Raw genomic sequence first — 20,194 nt, forward strand, 5'->3', positions numbered from 1 at the left:
GGAATTCCTCTCTTTTGAAAACATTTCTCTGAGGCACTGGGGATCCAGCTTGAAGCAGATTGAGCTCCATGACTCTTTGCAGCTTTAAAGCTTCAGTTTTTAGAGAAATTAATTGGTCATGATGTTGATGGGATAGGTAGTTGGGATTTATGGAGCTTATTGTTTACTTGTACATAACCTGCCTGTCACCATGTCTTTGCCGTCATTATCCCATTAAAAGCCTATCTCTGTTTCGGAAAACCAGCCATATTTTATGTTTAGTCTCTCATCACTTTTCTGTTATCTTCTGCCATCTGCAAGCCATTCAGGCTTGTCTAATTCATTCTGTGCTCTCACAGAATTCCAAGTAAGTAACCTTTCTGGAATAAATAAGCGACTTTGACATTATCTTTAAAAAAGACCCAGAGTGTTTTGATCTGACTTGGATGGGTACTTCCAATTTCTCTCATTTCTTTTTATTACTATTCCATGGAAGAAAAAAAACAAAAAAGGGGACATAGAAGTAGACCTTTTTTTAAGGCTTTATGCTGTGTTTTAGAGCACTTTGTTATTGTAGAATAGTGAAGTAAGAGCCACACTACAGCAGACGGCTTCTGATAAAAGCAGCGATGGCCATTAACCTTGATGAGGGTGTTTTCGTGTGACAAGGCAATGACTATTGTACTTGGGGGTATCCATCTAAGTGATGATGACAGGAAAAACAGGGCACAAGTAATATTCTGCATTGGGGTTTGAGGTCGTTAAAACTAGAACCTCTTTGGGAAATAAATTTTAGAGACTGATTAGGAGACCACTGCCTACTGATTGAGAACTCTGTCCTAACACATGGTATAGACTATGAAACCATGGGTTTGGGGATAAAAGTAGTTCATCCATCCTCCCTTCTCCGTAAGGGATACATTCCCAGGCTCCCAGCAGATGCCCGAAACATCGGACGGTATGGGACCCCATATGCACTAAACCTACACAGCTATGATAAAATTTAATTTTATAAATTTAGGCACAGTGACAGACTAACAACAATTACTACTAATAAAATAGACCAATTATAACAATATTCTCTAATGAAAGCTATGTGAATATCGTCTCTCTCTCTCTCTCTCTCTCTTGCAAAATACTTTATTGTCCTGCACTCACCTTCTTCTTCTGGTGATGATGTGAGATGATAAAATGCCTGCCTGCTGAGATGCAGTGAGGTGAACGTCACAGGTGTTGTGACTTAGCCTAGGATTTAAATCATCTGCTTTTGGACCGTGGTTGACCCCAAGTAACTGAAACCACAAAAAGTGAAAATGTGGATAAGGGGGACTGTTCTAGAACTATCAGATTAGTAGAATTTAATTTGCTGATATGTCACAGATTTATAACTTGTTGGGATACACACACATAAACACACCACAGTGGTAATATACAAATAACATAAAATTTACCATTTTAACCATTTTTTTGTATATGATTTTGTGGCTTTAAGTACATTCATATTGTTGCCCATCTGTCACCACCATCCATCTCCAGAAAAACTGTAGCTTCCCTACTGAAATTCTATACATGTTAAATAATAATTCCCCAGGTCTTTCTCCCCATGCTTTGGGAAACTACCATTCTACATTCTGGCTCTGCGAATTTGACAACTCTTGACCACCAACCTCTGCATGTCCTTAGATAGAAAGTGAGTCTCTTGTAGACAGCATATAGTTGTATCCTGGTTTGTTGTTGTTTATACATTCTGCCAATCTATGTCTTTTAATTGAGGAGTATATTAGTCTGCTAGAGCTGCCATAACAAATTGAGTGACTTAACCAACAGAAATTTATTTCCTCAGAATTCTGGAGGCAGGAAGTTAAGATCAAGGTGTTGGCAGGCAGTTTCATCTGAGGGCTCTCTCCTTGACTTGTAGATGGTTGTCTTTCCCACATGTCTTCACATGGTCTTGCCTCTGTGTTTATCTGTGTACTAATCCTCCATTTATGAGGACATCACTCATATTGGAATAGACACACCCTAATGACTTCCTTCTAAATTAATCCCCTCTTCAAAAACCCTATCACCAAATGCGGTCACATGCTGAGGAATGGGGGTTAGGGTTTCAACATATGAATTTTGAGGGGAAACAATTCAACCCATACATGGAGTTGATTCCATTTACATTTAAAGAAAGTACTGATTGGAAGGCACTTATTTTTACCACATTTATTTGTTTCCTGTCTGCCTTATAGCTCTTTTGTCTGTCGTTTCTCCCATTACTATCTTCTTTGTGTTTAGTTAATTTTTCTTCTGACCTATTAGGATTCCTTTCTCATTTCCTTTTGTGCATATTCTATAGATATCTTCTTTATGGTTGCCATGAAGATTATACATAAGATCCTAAAGTTCAAACAATCTATCTTAAGCTGATACAAACTTAACTTCAATCACATACAAAGCTGTATTCCCTCACAGTTCCTTCACCACCACTTTGTGCTACTGATGTCACAAATTATATCATTGTGTACTGTGTACTTATTAATGCATATTTATAATATTTTATGCATTTTTCTTTTAAATCATGTAGAGGATTTTTAAAATGGAGCTGTGAATCAAAATGACAGAATAGTGGATTTTGAAAATATTTCTCTCTATATTTACCTTTATAAGAGAACTTTGTGTTTTCATATTGTTTTGAGTTATTGTCTATTGTCCTTTCATTTCTATATGAAGGACTCCCTTTAACGTTTCTTATAGGGCAGGTCTATTTGTAATGAATCCTCTTTGCTTGTTTAGTTGTGTTTTGTTTTGTTTTGTTTTGTGTTTTGTTTTGTTTTTTGCTTGTTTTTGTTTGTTTTTTGGTCTGGTAGTGTCTTATTTTTTCCTTCATTATTGGAGAAAGTTTTGCTGGACATAGACTTCTCTGTAAATAGCATTTTTTTTTTTCTTTCAGCACTTAAATATTTCCCGTTACTGCCTTTTGTCCCACCAGTTTTCTGCTGAGAAACCTAATGGTTTCATTGGGGGCCTCATGGTGATGAGATGCTTTTCTCTTTCTGCTTTCAAGATTCTTTCTTTGTCTTTGTCTTCTGACAGTTGGATTATGTGTCTCATTGTGAGTGGCTTTGATTTTGTCCTACTTGGAATTTGTGTATCTCCTAGGATTTGTATATTTATGTCTTTCCTCAAATTTGAGAAATGTTCAGACATTATTCAAATTCATACTTAAGACAGTTGTTTTAATGTCTTTTTCTAGTAAATCTGATGCATGTGTTCCTTCAGGGACTATTTCTGGCAATTAATTTTATTCCTTTGAATTGGGCAACATTTTTCAACATTTTGAATGCCTTGTGATCTTTGTGAAAAACTGCATTGGGAAGAAACACCTACCTTTCCCAGTTTTTGCAGAATATTGTGGAAGACCTTTAAAAATTAGTGATCCCCTGACCCTTAAGGTTAGCCTAGCATGAAGACTTAAAGTCTTCTCAGTCTTGCATGGGAATTTGTCCTATCTAGGTCTGTGTGTGTGCTTTTCCAGCCTCCCCATCCAGATGCTTTAAAATATCTTACTTCCCCTGGGGCGCCTGGGTGGCTCAGTCGTTAAGTGTCTGCCTTTGGCTCAGGTCATGATCCCAGGGTCCTGGGATCGAGCCCCGCATTGGGCTCCCTGCTCCGCGGGAAGCCTGCTTCTCCCACTCCTACTCCCCCTGCTTGTGTTCCCTCTCTCACTGTGTCTCTTTCTGTCAAATAAATAAATAAAATATTAAAAAAAAATAAAATATCTTACTTCCCCAAAAAGCCTCACTCCAGCTCCTCAGGATCTTAGCTATTCTGTTACATTCTTCTGCCTGTAATTTCTTGGCCCCAGGTGCCTGCATAGCTGCAGTCCCTGTGCACTTTCTAAATGTAGCAGGGCCACCAGTGCCTTCCATGGCTTCTGACTGCCATTCCCCATATGAGTTCCCGGACAGGCAAGAAAAAAAAAAAAAGTCTCTCATGCAGCCCACAGGCCAGAATATTGCAAACAAGTTTCTCTTTGCTTCTTCGTCCTCAGCGAGGGAACCAGGAATGAGGCCACTGTGCCATGTCAGGGAAGGTAGGGGGTAAGGGTAAGTTAAACTCTCATGAACTCTCCTACCATTATGAATGGCTTTTTCTTCACTGGACATTCACTTGGCTGCCATCAACCTCTGACTGGTCTCCAGAGCTCCTACAAAGTTATTTCATTCCATCTGTGTTTTTTATTTGGTGTTTCCATGGGGGGAATGAGGGCCTGGAGCTTTCTATTCCACCATTTACTGATGTCACTGCCCTATGTGCTGGATTGTTTTTAAATGATAATGAGAAAAACAAGTGTTTAGGAAAGAAACTTTTAGAGTTGAATCCATTTCTCACACCATACTGCTAAATAATTTTTAGATGATATAAAAATCTCAATTAAAACCTGTAAGGAATATAGATGAACTAATTTGGAATGATGTAGTGCTTCCTAAGAATACACTTATTTAATATATTCTAGAAAGATTTGTAGTTAATGTGGGATTATGTCCATATCCCAATTTCATCCTAACTTAGCAAGGCAAACTGAATCTTGGTATAATTATCGTCACTCTTTTATGTATAGTTTTAATAAAATGCTTAAGGATTTCAATATCTACCCATATATATTTTTTTTTTCTCATGGAATCATTTAAAAGATATGTGGGGAAATATATATATATATATATATATATATATATATATATATACACACAATAGTATTATTTATATATCATATGTATTATAGATATATAAATATATCTATTATCTGCATATACATATGCAGATAATAAAATCATCTATTCAAATGGGCTTAAGCTGTAGGAAACATGAATTATCCAACAGAATGTTGAGATAGGGTAATTTCCTGAATTGGTAAATTTTCTGCCTCGACTATGACATCAAGTGTCCTGATTCTTGCTATATATCTTCTATCCTATCCATACTATTGCTCCCATCCTTGGACCATAGCAAAATGGTACCAAAAGTTCCACATTCAAAATCCAGACACAGTAAATTTCAAGTAAAAAAAAAAAAAAGAGATGGTTTCTATTGTCTCACTGGAATATCTTCCCAGTGGCATGGCTACAGACTTCCCCTCATGTCTCAGTGAATGGAATTGGGTCACAAGCCCACGGTTGAGTTAATTTCTGGAATGAAAGAAGGAATTGCCTTGATTGGGTTAGACAGCTTAAATAGGGTTGGCGGGTGTTTGAGTGGCAGTTATCCTATCCAGTGAGCAAGTGAGTACTTTAAAATCACTGTTGTACTGTGATTGTACATCATCCCAACAGGAGGAAATGCTCTTCATGGAACAGATACAGGAAATAAAGCAGCATGTCTATAAAAAAACAGTACTTTTTCTTTTTTTTTTTAGTTCAATGATAAACATGTTCAATGTTGAAAACATAAAAGATAGTTTTATCTAAGGTGTCTTTTGTATAGGTATTAACAGATAATTTGTTTCTTCACTTCATCCATGGATAGTGGATGAAGGCTTTCTTCTGTATAAACTTTGACATTTTCACCATTCTGCTCTTTTTTTTCCCATCATGCTATTAGTTGAAACCTGTCATAAAGTTGTCCATATGAGCAAATATATTTTTTAAAACTAAATTTTGACCACTTCAATAGAAGAAGGGTTCAAACTAAAGAATGTTGGCCTCCTTTCACTGGATAAGAAGTCTTTGTTTTTCAGACATAAAGATTTATTTTAATATAGCTAAAGTGTCTTAATTCTAAGTAAATCACATTTTAAGTTATTGTAATTTAAGAACCAAGACTGCCTAACATAAATTTAATCTCTGATGATTTCCCCAAGAGCTACACATACTTACAAGAATGTTTCTCTCTATTATAGTGAGTCAAGGAGGTGTTGCATTGGTTTCTGACATGTGTCCGGATCCTGGGATTCCAGAAAATGGTAGAAGAGCAGGTTCCGACTTCAGGTAGGAGATATACGGGTTATTTGAAAAGCATGTTATTTTCAAACACACACACACACACACATACATACACACATATATATGTATATATAATTTCTATTTCTTATCCTTAACTATTATGTCCTTTTGAATTAAAGATACAACTTCTCAATTATTATGAAGCTATATTATCTGTAAAACTCTAAGACATACTGTGTTGAAAACTTCCACATGCTATAGAGTGGATGCTTTTCACTATATGAATCAGTACTAAAAATTTAACCCTAAATGTATATGATCAAAATTTGTCTCCAGAATTTTTTTCTTCTGTTTTTAATTACCTTTCCCATATTCTAATGCAGTTTGGTTGATGTTTAAAAAATAGATGGCGCAAAAATTTACCTATAACCTCACAATTATTTCATTCAACTTTTAGAATAATGAATATAAGCGGCAGTCAATGCAATTTATTTCAGAAAATGTTATGATTTATTTTACTAGGACTGTGAGGGGCTAGAGACTGCTTTCCCATTGTGGCAGTATTAATGTAGTGGTGATTATAAAAGTGCATTATAATTATATTATCATTTATATATATATAATGATTATATATATATCACGTCTTTGGATTTTTTAATTCCTTTCCATTAGTTCAAGAAACTTTTGCCAACTTACAAGGTAGATTCCCATATTGAGAGTAAGCTTCAAAATAAAGAATAAAGGGGAGTAAGGGAAATGTTTTCCTCCCTTAAAAATCTAACCATTTTTAGAAGGAAAACAATAAAGATAGGTATAGAGAGTTTTGGCTAGTAAAATGAGCTGAAACTGAAAATATAGTTATAGGGGATCCTGGGAGGCTCAGTTGGTTAAGCGTCTGACTCACGGTCTCAGCTTAGGTCATGATCTCCAGGTCGTGAAATCGAGCCCCAAGATGGGCTCCAGGCTCAGCACAGAGTCTGCTTGAGATTCTCTCTCCCTCTCCCTCTGCACCTCCTGCATATTCTCTCTCTCTCTCTCTCTCTCAAATAAATAAATAAATCTTTAAAAAAAGAGAGTAGTTATACCACCAAAGAAGGAAGAAGGAGTATTACTCAGTGTAATGTTTTTTTTTTAATTTTATTATGTTATGTTAATCTCCATACATTACATCATTATTTTTTGATGTAGTGTTCCATGATTCATTGTTTGCATATAACACCCAGTGCTCCATGCAGAACGTGCCCTCTTTAATACCCATCACCAGGCTAACCCATCTAACCCATCCTCCCAAGCCCCTCCCCTCTAGAACCCTCAGTTTGTTTCTCAGAGTCCATAATCTCTCATGGTTCATCTCCCCCTCCGATTTCCCCCAATTCATTTTTCCCTTCCTACTATCTTCTTTTTTTTAACATATAATGTATTATTTGTTTCAGAGGTACAGGTCTGTGATACAACAGTCTTACACAATTCCCAGCGCTCACCATAGCACATACGCTACCCAATGTCTATCACCCAGCCACCCCTCCCAACCCCCACCACTCCAGCAACCCTCAGTTTGTGTCCTTAGATTAAGAATTCCTCATATCAGTGAGATCATATGATACTTGTCTTTCTCTGATTGATTTATTTCACTCAGCATAATACCTTCCACTTCCATCCACGTGTTGCAAATGGCAAGATTTCATTCATTTTGATGGCTGCATAATATTCCATTGTATAGATATACCACCTCTTCTTTATCCATTCATCGGTCGATGAACATCTTGGCTCTTTCCATAGTTTGGCTACTGTGGACATTGCTGCTATAAATATCGGGGTGCATGTACCTCTTCAGATCCCTACATTTGTATCTTTGGGATAAATACCCAGTAGTGCAATTGCTGGGTCATATGGTAGCTCTATTTTCAACTTTTTGAGGAACCTCCATACTGCTTTCCAGAGTGGCTGCACCAGCTTGCATTCCCACCAACAGTGTAGGAGGGTTCCCCTTTCTCCCCATCCCTGCCAGCATCTGTCGTTTCCTGACTTGTTAATTTTACCCATTCTGACTGGTGTGAGGTGGTATCTCACTGAGGTTTGGATTTGGATTTCCCTGATGCCGAGTGATGTTGAGCACTTTTTCATGTGTCTGTTGGCCATTTGGATGTCTTCTTTGGAAAAATATCTGTTCATGTCTTCTGCCCATTTCTTGATTGGATCATTTGTTCTTTGGGGGTTGAGTTTGAGAAGTTCTTTATAGATTTTGGATACTTGCCCTTTATCTGATATGTCATTTGCAAATATATTCTCCCATTCTGTCATTTGTCTTTTGGTTTTGTGGACTGTTTCTTTTGCTGTGCAAAAGCTTTTAATCTTGATGAGGTCCCAATAGTTCATTTTTGCCCTTGCTTCCTTTGCCTTTGGCAATGTTTCTAGGAAGAAGTTGCTGCGGCTGAGGTCAAAGAGGTTGTGGCCTGTGTTCTCCTCAAGGATTTTGATGGATTCCTGTCTCACATTTAGGTCTTTCAACCATTTTGTGTCTATTTTTGTGTGTGGTGTAAGGAAATGGTCCAGTTTCATTCTTCTGCATGTGGCTGTCTAATTTTCCCAACACCATTTGTTGAAGAGACTGTCTTTTTTCCATTGGACATTCTTTCCTGCTTTGTCAAAGATTAGTTGACCATAGAGTTGAGAGTCCATTTCTGGGCTCTCTATTCTGTTCCATTGATCATGTGTCTGTTTTTGTGCCAGTACCATACTGTCTTGATGATGACACCTTTGTAATAGAGCTGGAAGTCCTGAATTGTGATGCCGCCAGCTTTGCTTCTCTTTTTCAATATTCCTCTGGCTATTCGGGGTCTTTTCTGGTTCCATACAAATTTTAGGATTATTTGTTCCATTTCTTTGAAAAAAGTGGATGGTATTTTGATGGGGATTGCATTGAATGTGTAGATTGCTCTAGGTAGGATTGACATCTTCCCAATATTTGTTCTTCCAATCCATGAGCATGGAACGTTTTTCCATTTCTTTGTGTCTTCCTCAATTTCTTTCATGAGTATTTTATAGTTTTCTGAGTACAGATTCTTTGCCTCTTTGGTTAGATTTATTCCTAGGTATCTTATGGTTTTGGGTGCAATTATACATGGGATTGACTCATTAACTTCTCTTTCTTCTGTCTTTTTTTTGGCGTATAGGAATGCCGCTGATTTCTGTCCATTAATTTTATATCCTGCCACTTTACTGAATTCCTGTATGAGTTCTAGCAGTTTTGGGGTGGAGTCTTTTGGGTTTTCCACATGAAATATCATATCATCTGCAAAGAGTGAGAGTTGACTTCTTCTTTGCCAATTTGGATGCCTTTGATTTCTTTTTGTTGTCTGATTGCTGAGGCTAGGACTTCTAGTACTATGTTGAATAGCAGTGGTGATAATGGACATCCCTGCCGTGTTCCTGACCTTAGGGGGAAAGCTCTCAGTTTTTCCCCATTGAGAATGATATTCGCTGTAGGTTTTTCATAGATGGCTTTTATGATATTGAGGTATGTACCCTCTATCCCTACACTCTGAAAAGTTTTAATCAAGAAAGGATTCTGTACTTTGTCAAATGTTTTTCCTTAATCTATTGAGAGGATCATATGGTTTTTGTTCTTTCTTTTATTAATGTATTGTATCACATTGATTGATTTGAGGATATTTAACCAGCCTTGCAGCCCAAAAATAAATCCCACTTTGTCATGGTGAATAATCCTTTTAATGTACTGTTGGATCATATTGGCTAGTATTTTGGTGAGAATATTTGCATCCATGTTCATCAAGGATATTGGTCTGTAATTCTCCTTTTTGATGGGGTCTTTGTCTGGTTTTGGGATCAAGGTAATGGTGGCCTCATAAAACGAGTTTGGAAGTTTTCCTTCCATTTCCTTTTTTTTGGAACAGTTTCAGAAGAATAAGTATTAATTCTTCTTTAAATGTTTGGGAGAATTCCCCTGGGAAGCCATCTGGCCCTGGGCTTTTGTTTCTTGGGAGATTTTTGATTCCTGCTTCAATTTCCTTAGTGGTTATAGGTTTGTTCAGGTTATCTATTTCTTCCTGGTACAGTTTGGGTAGTTAATACATCTCTAGGAATACAGCCATTTCTTCCAGATTATCTAATTTGCTGGCATAGAGTTGCTCATAATATGTTCTTACAATTGTTTGTATTTCTTTAGTGTTGGTTGTGATCTCTCTTCTCTCATTCAGATTTTTATTTATTTGGGTCATTTCTCTTTTCTTTTTGATAAGTCTGGCTGGGGGTTTATCAATTCTTTCAAAGAACAAGCTCCTGGTTTTGTTGATCAGTTCTATTGTTCTTGTGGTTTCTATTTCATTGATTTCTGCTCTGATCTTTATTATTTCTCTTCTCCTGCTGGGTTTAGGCTTTATTTGCTGTTCTTTCTCCAGCTCCTTTAGGTGTAGAGTTAGGTTGTGTATTTGAGACCTTCTTGTTTCTTGAGAAAGGCTTGTATTGCTATATACTTTCCTCTTAGGACCACCTTTGCTGCATCCCAAGGATTTTGAACAGTTGTGTTTTCATTTTCACTGGTTTCCATGAATTTTTTAAATTCTTCTTTAATTTCCTGGTTGACCCATTCATTCTTTAGTAGGATGCTCTTTAGCCTTCATGTATTTGAGTTCTTTCTGACTTTCCTCTTGTGATCGAGTTTGAGTTTCAAAGCATTGTCGTCCAAAAATATGCAGGGAATGATCCCAATCTTTTGGTACTGGTTGAGACCTGATTTGTGACCTAGGACATGATCTATTCTGGAGAATGTTCCATAGGCACTAGAGAAGAATGTGTATTCTCTTGCTTTGGGATGGAATGTTCTGAATATATCTATGAAGTCCATCTTGTCCACTGTGTCATTTAAAGTCTTTATTTCCTTGTTGATCTTTTGCTTAGATGATCTGTCCATTTCAGTAAGAGGGGTGTTAAAGTCCCCCACTATTATTGTTGATGTGTTTCTTTGCTTTTGTTATTAATTGGCTTATATAATTGGCTGCTCCCATGTTAGGGGCATAGATATTTACAATTTTTATATCTTCTTGTTGGATAGACCCTTTAAGTATGACATAGTGTCCTTTCTCATCTCTTATTATAGTCTTTGGTTTAAAATCTAATTTGTCTGATATAAGGATTGCCACCCCAGCTTTCTTTTGGTGTCCATTAGCATGGTAAATTGTTTTCCACCCCCTCACTTTCAATCTGGGGGTGTCTTTGGGTCTAAAATGAGTCTCTTGCAGACAGCATATCGATGGGTCTTGTTTTTTAATCCAATCTGATAGCCTGTGTCTTTTGATTGGGGCATTTAGCCCATTTACATTCAGGGTAACTATTGAAAGATATGAATTTAGTGCCATCGTATTGCTTGTAAGGTGAATGTTACTGTATATTGTCTGTGTTCCTTTCTGGTCTATGTTACTTTTAGGCTGTCTCTTTGCTTAGAGGACCCCTTTCAATATTTTTTGTAGGGCTGGTTTCGTGTTCACAAATTCTTCTCGTTTTTGTTTGTCCTGGAAGCTTTTTATCTCTCCTTCTATTTTCAATGACAGACTAGGTGGATATCGTATTCTTGGTTGCATATTTTTCTCATTTAGTGCACTGAATATATCATGCCAGTCCTTTCTGGCCTGCCAGGTCTCCATGGATAGGTCTGTTGCCAATCTAATGTTTCTACCATTGTAGATTACAGATCTCTTGTCTCAAGCTGCTTTCAGGATTTTCTCTTTGTCTCTGAGACTCATAAGTTTTACTATTAGATGTCGGGATGTTGACCTATTTTTTATTGATTTTGAGGGGGGTTCTCTGTGTCTCCTGGATTTTGATGCTTGTTTCTTTCCCCAAATTAGGCAAGTTCTCTGCTATAATTTGCTCCAATATACCTTCTGCCCCTCTCTCTCTTTCTTCTTCTTCTGGGATCCCAATTATTCTAATATTATTTTGTCTTATGGTATCACTTATCTCTCAAATTCTGTCTTCATGATCCAGTAATTGTTTATCTCTTTTTTTCTCAGCTTCTTTATTTTCCATCATTTGGTTTTCTATATCACTTATTCACTCTTCTGCCTCATTTATCCTAGCAGTTAGAGCCTCCATTTTTGACTGCACCTCATTAATAGCCTTTTTGATTTCAACTTGGTTAGATTTTAGTTCTTTATTTCTCCAGAAAGGGTTTCTCTAATATCTTCCATGCTTTTTTCAAGCCCAGCTAGTATCTTTAAAATTGTCATTCTGAACCCTAGTTCTAACATCTTACTAATGTCTCTATTGATTAGGTCCCTGGCAGTCGGTATTGCCTCTTGTTCTTTTTTTTTGAGGTGATTTTTTCCATCTTGCCATTTTGTCCAGAGGAGAATAGATGAATGAGAGAACAAAATGCTAACAGGGTAACAATGACCCCAGAAAAATATACACTAAACAAATCACAAGAGACCTGAAACTGGGGAAAAGAAAGGGAAGAAAGAAAAAAGTAAAAAAAAAAAAGATAAAACAAACAAACAAACAACAACAACAAAAATAGAATATGATCAAATATGATCAGGCTGGTGCATAGATCAGTGCCACACACTAGATTTTGGGCATATTTTGGTCTGTTAGAAAGTGCCTCCCAAAATTTTAAAGAAAGAAAAGCTTATATATGTACAAAAATAAGGGTAAATACAATGAAGAGATTGAATATGACAGTAAAGATGAAAATTATAAAAGATTTTATAAAAGGAATTGATAGGGGGGTGGGAGGATGGGTTAGCCTGGTGATGGGTATTGAGGAGGGCACGTTCTGCATGGAGCACTGGGTGTTATGCACAAACAATGAATCATGGAACACTATATCTAAAACTAATGATGTAATGTATGGGGATTAACATAACAATAAAAAATTTAAAAAAAATTAAAAACAAACAAAACAAAACAAAACAAAATAAATAAATAAAATTAAAAAAAAAGGAATTGATAAGAACTTGGTTGAAAAAAGAAGAGGTTTAAAAAAAAAAAAAGGGAGAGAATGTGATCAGGCAGGAGACTAGAAAAAAGCCATACACTAGAGATTTAGGGTATATTTTGGTCTGTTAGAAGAAACTGTAAAAAAAATTAACTTTGAAAGACTAAAGAATCATGGGGAAAAAGCCATGAATTCTATGTGCAGAATTCCCCTAACACTGGAGTTCTGCCGTTCTCATTGATGGGTAAACTTGGTCTTGGCTGGCTGTTCTTGCTGATCTTTTGGGGGAAGGGCCTGTTGCCGTGGTTCCCAAATGTCTTTGGCGGAGGCGGAATTGCCCCACCCTTGCCCGGTCTGGGCTAAGTAATCTGCTCGGGTTTGAGCTTTTGTTCCCTGCAAACTTTCTGTACAGCTTTGGAGGACGGGAGTGAAAATGGCGGCCTCCCAATCTCCATCCCAGGGGAGCCGAGAACTCGGGGCCCCACTCCTCAGTGTGCCCCAGAGAAAAGCAATCACTCCCATCTCCCCAGTCTCCAGCCACACTCCGTGCTCACCTGGCCTGTGACCGAACGTGTCTATCTCTGGCACACAACCCCGTGTGGAGTCTCCAAACCCAGCAGATCCCTGCAGTGCGATCCTGCGCTGCTCCTCCCAGGGGAGGAAGGGGAGTCTCCCCTGATCTGCTGCTTGTTGGGTCCCTGCTGGAGGAGCAGTGGCCCGACTGCCTCGGATCATGGTTTATGGCAACCCCGAGCTGGGAGCCCATGCCTTGGCTCTGTCTCTGCAGCCAGCTTCCCTGCTCCGATACCTGGGAGCTCTGCCACACTTAGGCACCCCCGGTCTCTCTGTGACCCCAAGGGTCCTGAGACCACACTGTCCTGCAAGGGTTCCACTCCCCGCTTAGCCACTGGAGTGACATCCCTCAATGGAACCAACTTCTAAAAGTTCCGATTTTGTGCTCCGCTGCTCTATTACTTGCCCCCTTTGTCTATCTTCCCAAATATCGCCTCGGATTCACTTCTCCACACGTCCCACCTTCCAGGAAGTGGTCTCTTTTCTGTTCGGAGAGTTGTGCTATTCCTTTCTTTGATCTCCTGTTGAGTTCATAGGTGTTCAGAATGGTCTGATCCCTATCCAGCTGAATTCCTGGGATCAGACGAAATTTAGGTCACCTACTCCTCCGCCATCTTTCTCCTTGGTACTCGAATATTACTCAGTGTAATTGTAGTAGCAATGGCCATTTTTTTAAATGTTATTTAATTTTAATTTTTTTGATGTATAACTAACACACAGTGTTATATTAGTTTCAAGTGTACAATATAGTGGTTCAAAATTTTATACATTTCTCAGTGCACATCAAGATGAATGTACTCTTAATACCCTTTATCTGATTCATTCCTCATCACCCTCGCCCTTCTGGTAACCTGAAGTTCTCTGTATTTAAGAGTCTTTTTTTGTCTCTTCTTTTTTCTTTAATTCCACATATAAGTGAAAAAGACAAGTAGCAATAGTAATTTTTAAAAAGCTCGAGAATGAATAAAATTGTTTATAGCCTGGTTGTCATGAAGTTGGTATGATTATGTATATATAATAGTATATAATACTATATATAGTATTTTTTCCATGAAAATGTAACAAAATGCTTTTGATTTCCTAGCAGTATCTGTCCTGTTTGAAGTGGGTAGAAAGCTGTATTGTTTACAGGTTAAAGATACAAAGTTTGAGTATAGTTAAGGAGCTGGTGTTTTAGTTCAAGTTCCTTTGAAGCAGAGCCTGAGATGAGGAGGATATTTTTCAAGTGTTGTTTTTTTTTTTTTTTTTAACGTGCACTTTGGAGAAGGAGAATGGAGGAAACAGGGCAGGGCCAGAGTGAAAAATGAGCTAAGATGCAAGCTGGTTTTAACTGGTGATGAGCTTCAGTCTGAACCCATGGGGAATTTTAGAGCACAAATCGCACCAACCAGCTGGCTCCATCTTTTGTATCCACTCCCTCTGCCTGTCCATCCATTGGCTTCCTTTATTTGACTCAAGGAAGTTATCCAGAGCATGGCTTGGTTAGAGTAATCGTTAGCCTTCTTTAGTGGGTGTGGTGTGTACCCATTGCTATGGTGGTCTAATAAAGACATGTGTTGACTTCCACTATCATATAAAATAAGTCAGTTGAAGGCATTCAGGAATTTTATCATTTGAAGATGAAGCAAATAAATGAAATTTACACATTCTTTTCTTTTTTTCAAAATGTACACATTCTTGCTAGAATTCACTGAGTTTTTATCCTGGGTAATCCTTTTTTATCTCAAAAACAACTTCCTCCATTTTCCCTCCCCCATGAAAAAAAATGTTCTCCATTGCCTCACTTCCAAAGAACCGTACATATCCTTCCATTAGACTTTATGGCAACAAATCTTCATTATTGTTCACATCTCCATTTTCCCCATCTGACTCATGCTTCTGTGCAGGAATGGTGTCTTAGTCATGTCTGCCTCCTCAGTCACTAAAATAGTGCCTGCCACACAGGCACTCAACAGGTATTATTCAAGTGCACTTTGTGTATGAGGGAGATTGCCCATCAGTACTTTGTCACCCTTGAAAATCTTCACAGGAATCTAGAAACTTCTTTGGTCTATTTGGTAGACCTGTGTTTTTAAACATAGTGAATTAAATGCTATCTGACAATGCCAAATTGTTCAAATTGCATCCTATAGTAAGGAGAGTTAGAGAAACTTCTTAATCTCCAAAAGTTCACAAGGAATTCAGAAACATTCACGGCCAGTATCCATTTAGCTTAAGGGTAATAATGAAACATTATATGAGCATCTTAGGCGAATGTGCTGGCATTTTCTCCAGCTCATTCTTACAACAGCCTTAATTCTGAAGAAGAGGTTTAACTTTGGGATAAACATTCGCTTCTAAGGTTGTGTTGATGTGTCTTGTGGAAAGCCAAGGAAGAAATGGAGTACCTTAACTCAGATGAGACTTCAAGGCTTTCAAATTTCTTATTTTCCTGGAGAATCTCTATATTGTTTACATGTCTCCAAGTTCATGGCAATCAAATAATATAAGAGAGAATGATTTGAAAGATTAAACTTCCTATAAGACTAAATACAGGGGCAGTGGCTCAGTCAGTTAAGCATCTGCCTTCAGATCAGGTCATGATCCTGGGATCCTGGGATGGATTCCAGCATTGGGCTCCTTGCTCAGCAGGGAGTCTGTTTCTCCTTCTCCATCTGATCCTGATCCTCCCCCCTGCTCATGCTCTTGCTCACTCTCTTTCTCTCACTCAAATGAATAAATTAAAAAATCTTTTAAAAAAAGACTAAATACAAATGTAAATACTTTTGCCATCTATGGGTATATATGTATGTGCATACATATGTGTGTATATACAAAACTGTGACAAGGCAGTTCTAGTAATTTTTTTGTACACCTCAGAGGACTACCTCTCTAGATGATCCTGATAACTACAAATAAAGACTTTTTAAAAAAGATTTTATTTATTTATTTGTCAGATTGAGAGAGAGCGGGGGGGGGGGAGGGAGAAGCAGGCTCCCCACTGAGCAAAGAGCCTGTTGGGGGACTTGATCCCAGGACCCTGGGATCAGACCTGAGCTGAAGGCAGATGCTTAACTGACTGAGCCACCCAGGCATCCCAAAAAAGATGGTTTTATGTTTTTCTTTCCAATGTGAATATATTTTATTTCATTCCCTTGCCTGAAGGAACTGGCTAAGACCTATATTATCAGGTTGAATACAAGTGGGAGACATGAGACATTCCTGCTTTATTCTTTTTTTTTTTTTTTAAGTTTTATTTATTATTAGTAATCTCTGTCTCCAATGTGGGGCTCAAACTCATGACCTTGAGATCAAGAGAATGCTCTTCCAACTGAGCCGGACAGGTACCCTCATTCTTGCTTCATTCTTGATCTTTGGTGGAAAGCATTCTGGTTTTCATCATTAAGTGATATTAGCTGTAGGTTTTCATAGATTATTTTTATCAGGTTGAGAAAATGCCCTTCTATTTTTAGTTTGTTGTAAGTTCTTATCAGAAATTGTTACAGATTTTGTCAAAAGCTTTTTCTAGATCTATTGAGATGATCTGTTCTGTTTGTTTAGTTATTAATATGACTAATTACATTAATTGATTTTCTTGCATTCTGGGATAAATTAATTGGTCATGATGTATCATCTTTTTTACATATTGTTGGCTTCAATTTTTTTTTTTTTTTTAGATTTTTGCTTGTTTTCTTTTCTTTTTTTTTTAAAGATTTTATTTATTTAACAGAGAGAGACACAGTGAGAGAGGGAACACAAGCAGGGGGAGTGGGAAAGGGAGAAGCAGGCTTCCCGCCAAGCAGGGAGCCCGATGCGGGGCTCGATCCCAGGACCCTGGGATCATGACCTGAGCCGAAGGCAGACGCCCAATGACCGAGCCACCCAGGCACCCCTTGCTTGTTTTCTTATAAGAGATACTGGCCTATAGTGTTTTCTTATTATGACTTGGTCTGGTTTTGCTATTAGAGTAATGTTGGTCTAATAAAATTAATTAGGGAATATTCTATCCTCTATAGTATCCTGGAAGAGTTTGTGTAGAATTGATATTTCTTTCTTAAATTTTTGAGAGATTTATCAGTGAGGCCATCTGGAGTTAGAATTTTCTTATGAAAAGTTTTTACAAGTTTTTTCCACTTACAAGCCAATTCAGGTTCTCTCTCTACTTGAGTATGTAGCTTTGATAGTTGGCAAATTTCAAGGAAATTTCAATTTTTATCCACAAAAATTGTTAAATTTATTGTCAAAATGTTATTCATAATTTTTCCTTATTGTCTTCTAAATCAGTAGTGATGGCACAATTCTAATTTTTGATGTTGGTGATTTGAATTTTCTATTTTACCTGATACATATGACTAGTGATAGGTCAATGTTATTAATATTCTCAAAAAAAGTACATTTGGTGTCACCAATTTTCCTATATCACTTTTATTTGTTTTATACTCTATTGATTTCTTCTCTGGTCTTTTATTATTTTCTTTCTTCTGATTACAATAGAATTTACTTGCTCTTCTTTTTCTGGTTTCTTAAGATTGAAGCTGTGGTTTTAAGACTCCTTTTCTAATGTGTGTGTTTGATGCTTTATATTTCACTCTAAGGATGGATTTCACTACATCCCATAATATGTTTTTTTCGTTTCATGCAATTCAAAATACTTCCTATTTTCCCTTGTGATTACTTCTGTGATCCATGGATTATATAATAGTGTTCTATTTATTTTCCAAATATCTAGGGATTTTCCCAGGAACTTTGTGGTCAGAGAACATACTTTGTATGACTTGAATCCTTTTCAACTGACCAATAATTGTTTTCTGCCTTACAATATGCTCTATATTTGCAAGCATTTTGTGTAAAATGGAAAGAATGTATATTCTGTCATACTCGGGTGAAATGTTCTATAAATATCAATTAGATCAAGTAGGACAGTGTTGTTCAAGTCTTTAGTATCCTTACTGATTTTCTGACCATTTGTTCTGTTATTGAGAGAGGTATATTGAAATCCTTTACTACAACTGTGGATTTGTCTATTTCTTATTATAGTTTTATTAGTTTTTGCTTCATGTAATTTGAAGCTCTGTTTAGTTACATACATGTTTAAAGTTTCTGTCTTTTTAATGTATTTATACTTTTGATGTTATGAGGTGTCCCTCTTTATCTTGGTAATATTTTTTCCTCTGAAATCAACTTTGCCTTGTTTTATCATAGTCACTCCAGCTTTCTTTTGATTTTTGTTAGTATGTTAACACTGTGTATGGACCCATACATCTGTTGCTGCATTCAGTCTATTACACTATGTTGTTTTGGTTAAAATATTTTTAAAAATCCTGCTCACATATGGTTGAAAAATAAATGAATTTTATTTTATTTTATTTTATTTTATTATTTAATTTAATTTAATTTAATTTATTTTCTCAAAGTTTTTATTTAAGTTCCAGTTAGTTAACATACAGAGTAATATTAGTTTCAGGTGTAAAATTTAATGATTCATCACTTACATACAACACCCAGTGCTCATCACAACAAGTGCATTCCTTAATGCCCATCACCTTTTTAACCCATCCCCCCATGCACCTCCCCTCCAGGAACCATCAGTTTGTTCTCCATAGGTAAAACTCTATTTCTTGTATGTGCCACCATGAGTTTGACAGCTTTACAATTCTTAAATATTTTTCCAAAAAGTCATGGAGATATATAATATGTGATAGTATAAAAAATTGACAAATGGGGGCGCCTGGGTGGCTCAGTCGTTAAGCGTCTGCCTTCGGCTTGGGTCATGATCCCAGAGTCCTGGGATCAAGCCCCACATCGGGCTCCCTGCTTAGCGGGAAGCCTGCTTCTCCCTCTCCCACTCCCCCTGCTTGTATTCCCTCTCTATCTCTCTCTCTCTGTCAAATAAATAAATAAAATCTTTAAAAAAAAAAAATTGACAAATGATATTTTCTTAAATATTGGCTGCAATTTGGAATATGAAATCATAACAATAAATATTTTATACTTCTTTACCTTAAAAGTCATTGATCTAGCTTCCATCTTGAAATGTTTTTTTTTTTTTAAAGATTTTATTTATTTATTTGACAGAGACAGTGAGAGCAGGAACACAAGCAGGGGGAGTGGGAGAGGGAGAAGCAGGCTTCCCGCCGAGCAGGGGCCTGATGTGGTGCTCGATCCCAGGACTCTGGGATCATGACCCGAGCCGAAGGCAGACGCTTAATGACTGAGCCACCCAGGTGCCCTTGAAATGTTTTATACATGCATGATTTTGGACCATCAGACCTTTGTCATTTGACAAATAATGATTCATTGAGGTATGAGTGCTTCCAAATGTTGATACACTTCACTACAGGATATCAAAAACATGGCATATGTTAATATCTCTATAGTTATTTTTGGAAAAATATTTAAGCATTGGGAAGGTGTCAAACTCATGGTGACACATAGAAATTTTCAAAATTTCTAATTTTTATTAAATAACTTGAATTTTATTATTGGCTACAATTTTTGTCAGTTATTTTTCTTGAATAAAAGTCTCATTCAAAAAAAAGGGCTCATTCATTCATTTTTTAAAGAGCATGTCTGACAACTCAAATATTAACAATAATAGCTTATCAGTTATTTTTTCAAATAAGAACGTGTTCCGTGAAAATAAAGCAGTTAATTCAGCTCACAATCCAAACAATTTCAATGCACTTTTTACCTTGAGATCGTGTCAGACTTCAGTATGCACCACAGATGCATTATGTATTCAATGACCAAGATTTATTAAAATTAAAAAATTTTCCTGCTT

At 37.0% G+C, this 20,194-nt stretch overlaps 1 protein-coding gene across 2 annotated transcripts in view; it reads left to right on the forward strand.

The window, feature by feature from the left end:
* The window catches only part of CSMD1 (CUB and Sushi multiple domains 1), a 2,059,737-nt gene that overhangs the window by 1,428,220 nt on the left and 611,323 nt on the right, over positions 1–20,194 (forward strand). For both annotated transcript variants that reach the window (XM_078069893.1, XM_078069894.1), the window contains exon 8: positions 5,864–5,951. In XM_078069893.1, coding sequence (XP_077926019.1) covers positions 5,864–5,951 — 88 coding nt within the window. The remainder of the gene's footprint in view (positions 1–5,863; positions 5,952–20,194) is intronic.

The sequence above is a fragment of the Halichoerus grypus genome, chromosome 3, assembly GCF_964656455.1.
Source record: "Halichoerus grypus chromosome 3, mHalGry1.hap1.1, whole genome shotgun sequence".
Lineage (NCBI taxonomy): Eukaryota > Metazoa > Chordata > Mammalia > Carnivora > Phocidae > Halichoerus > Halichoerus grypus.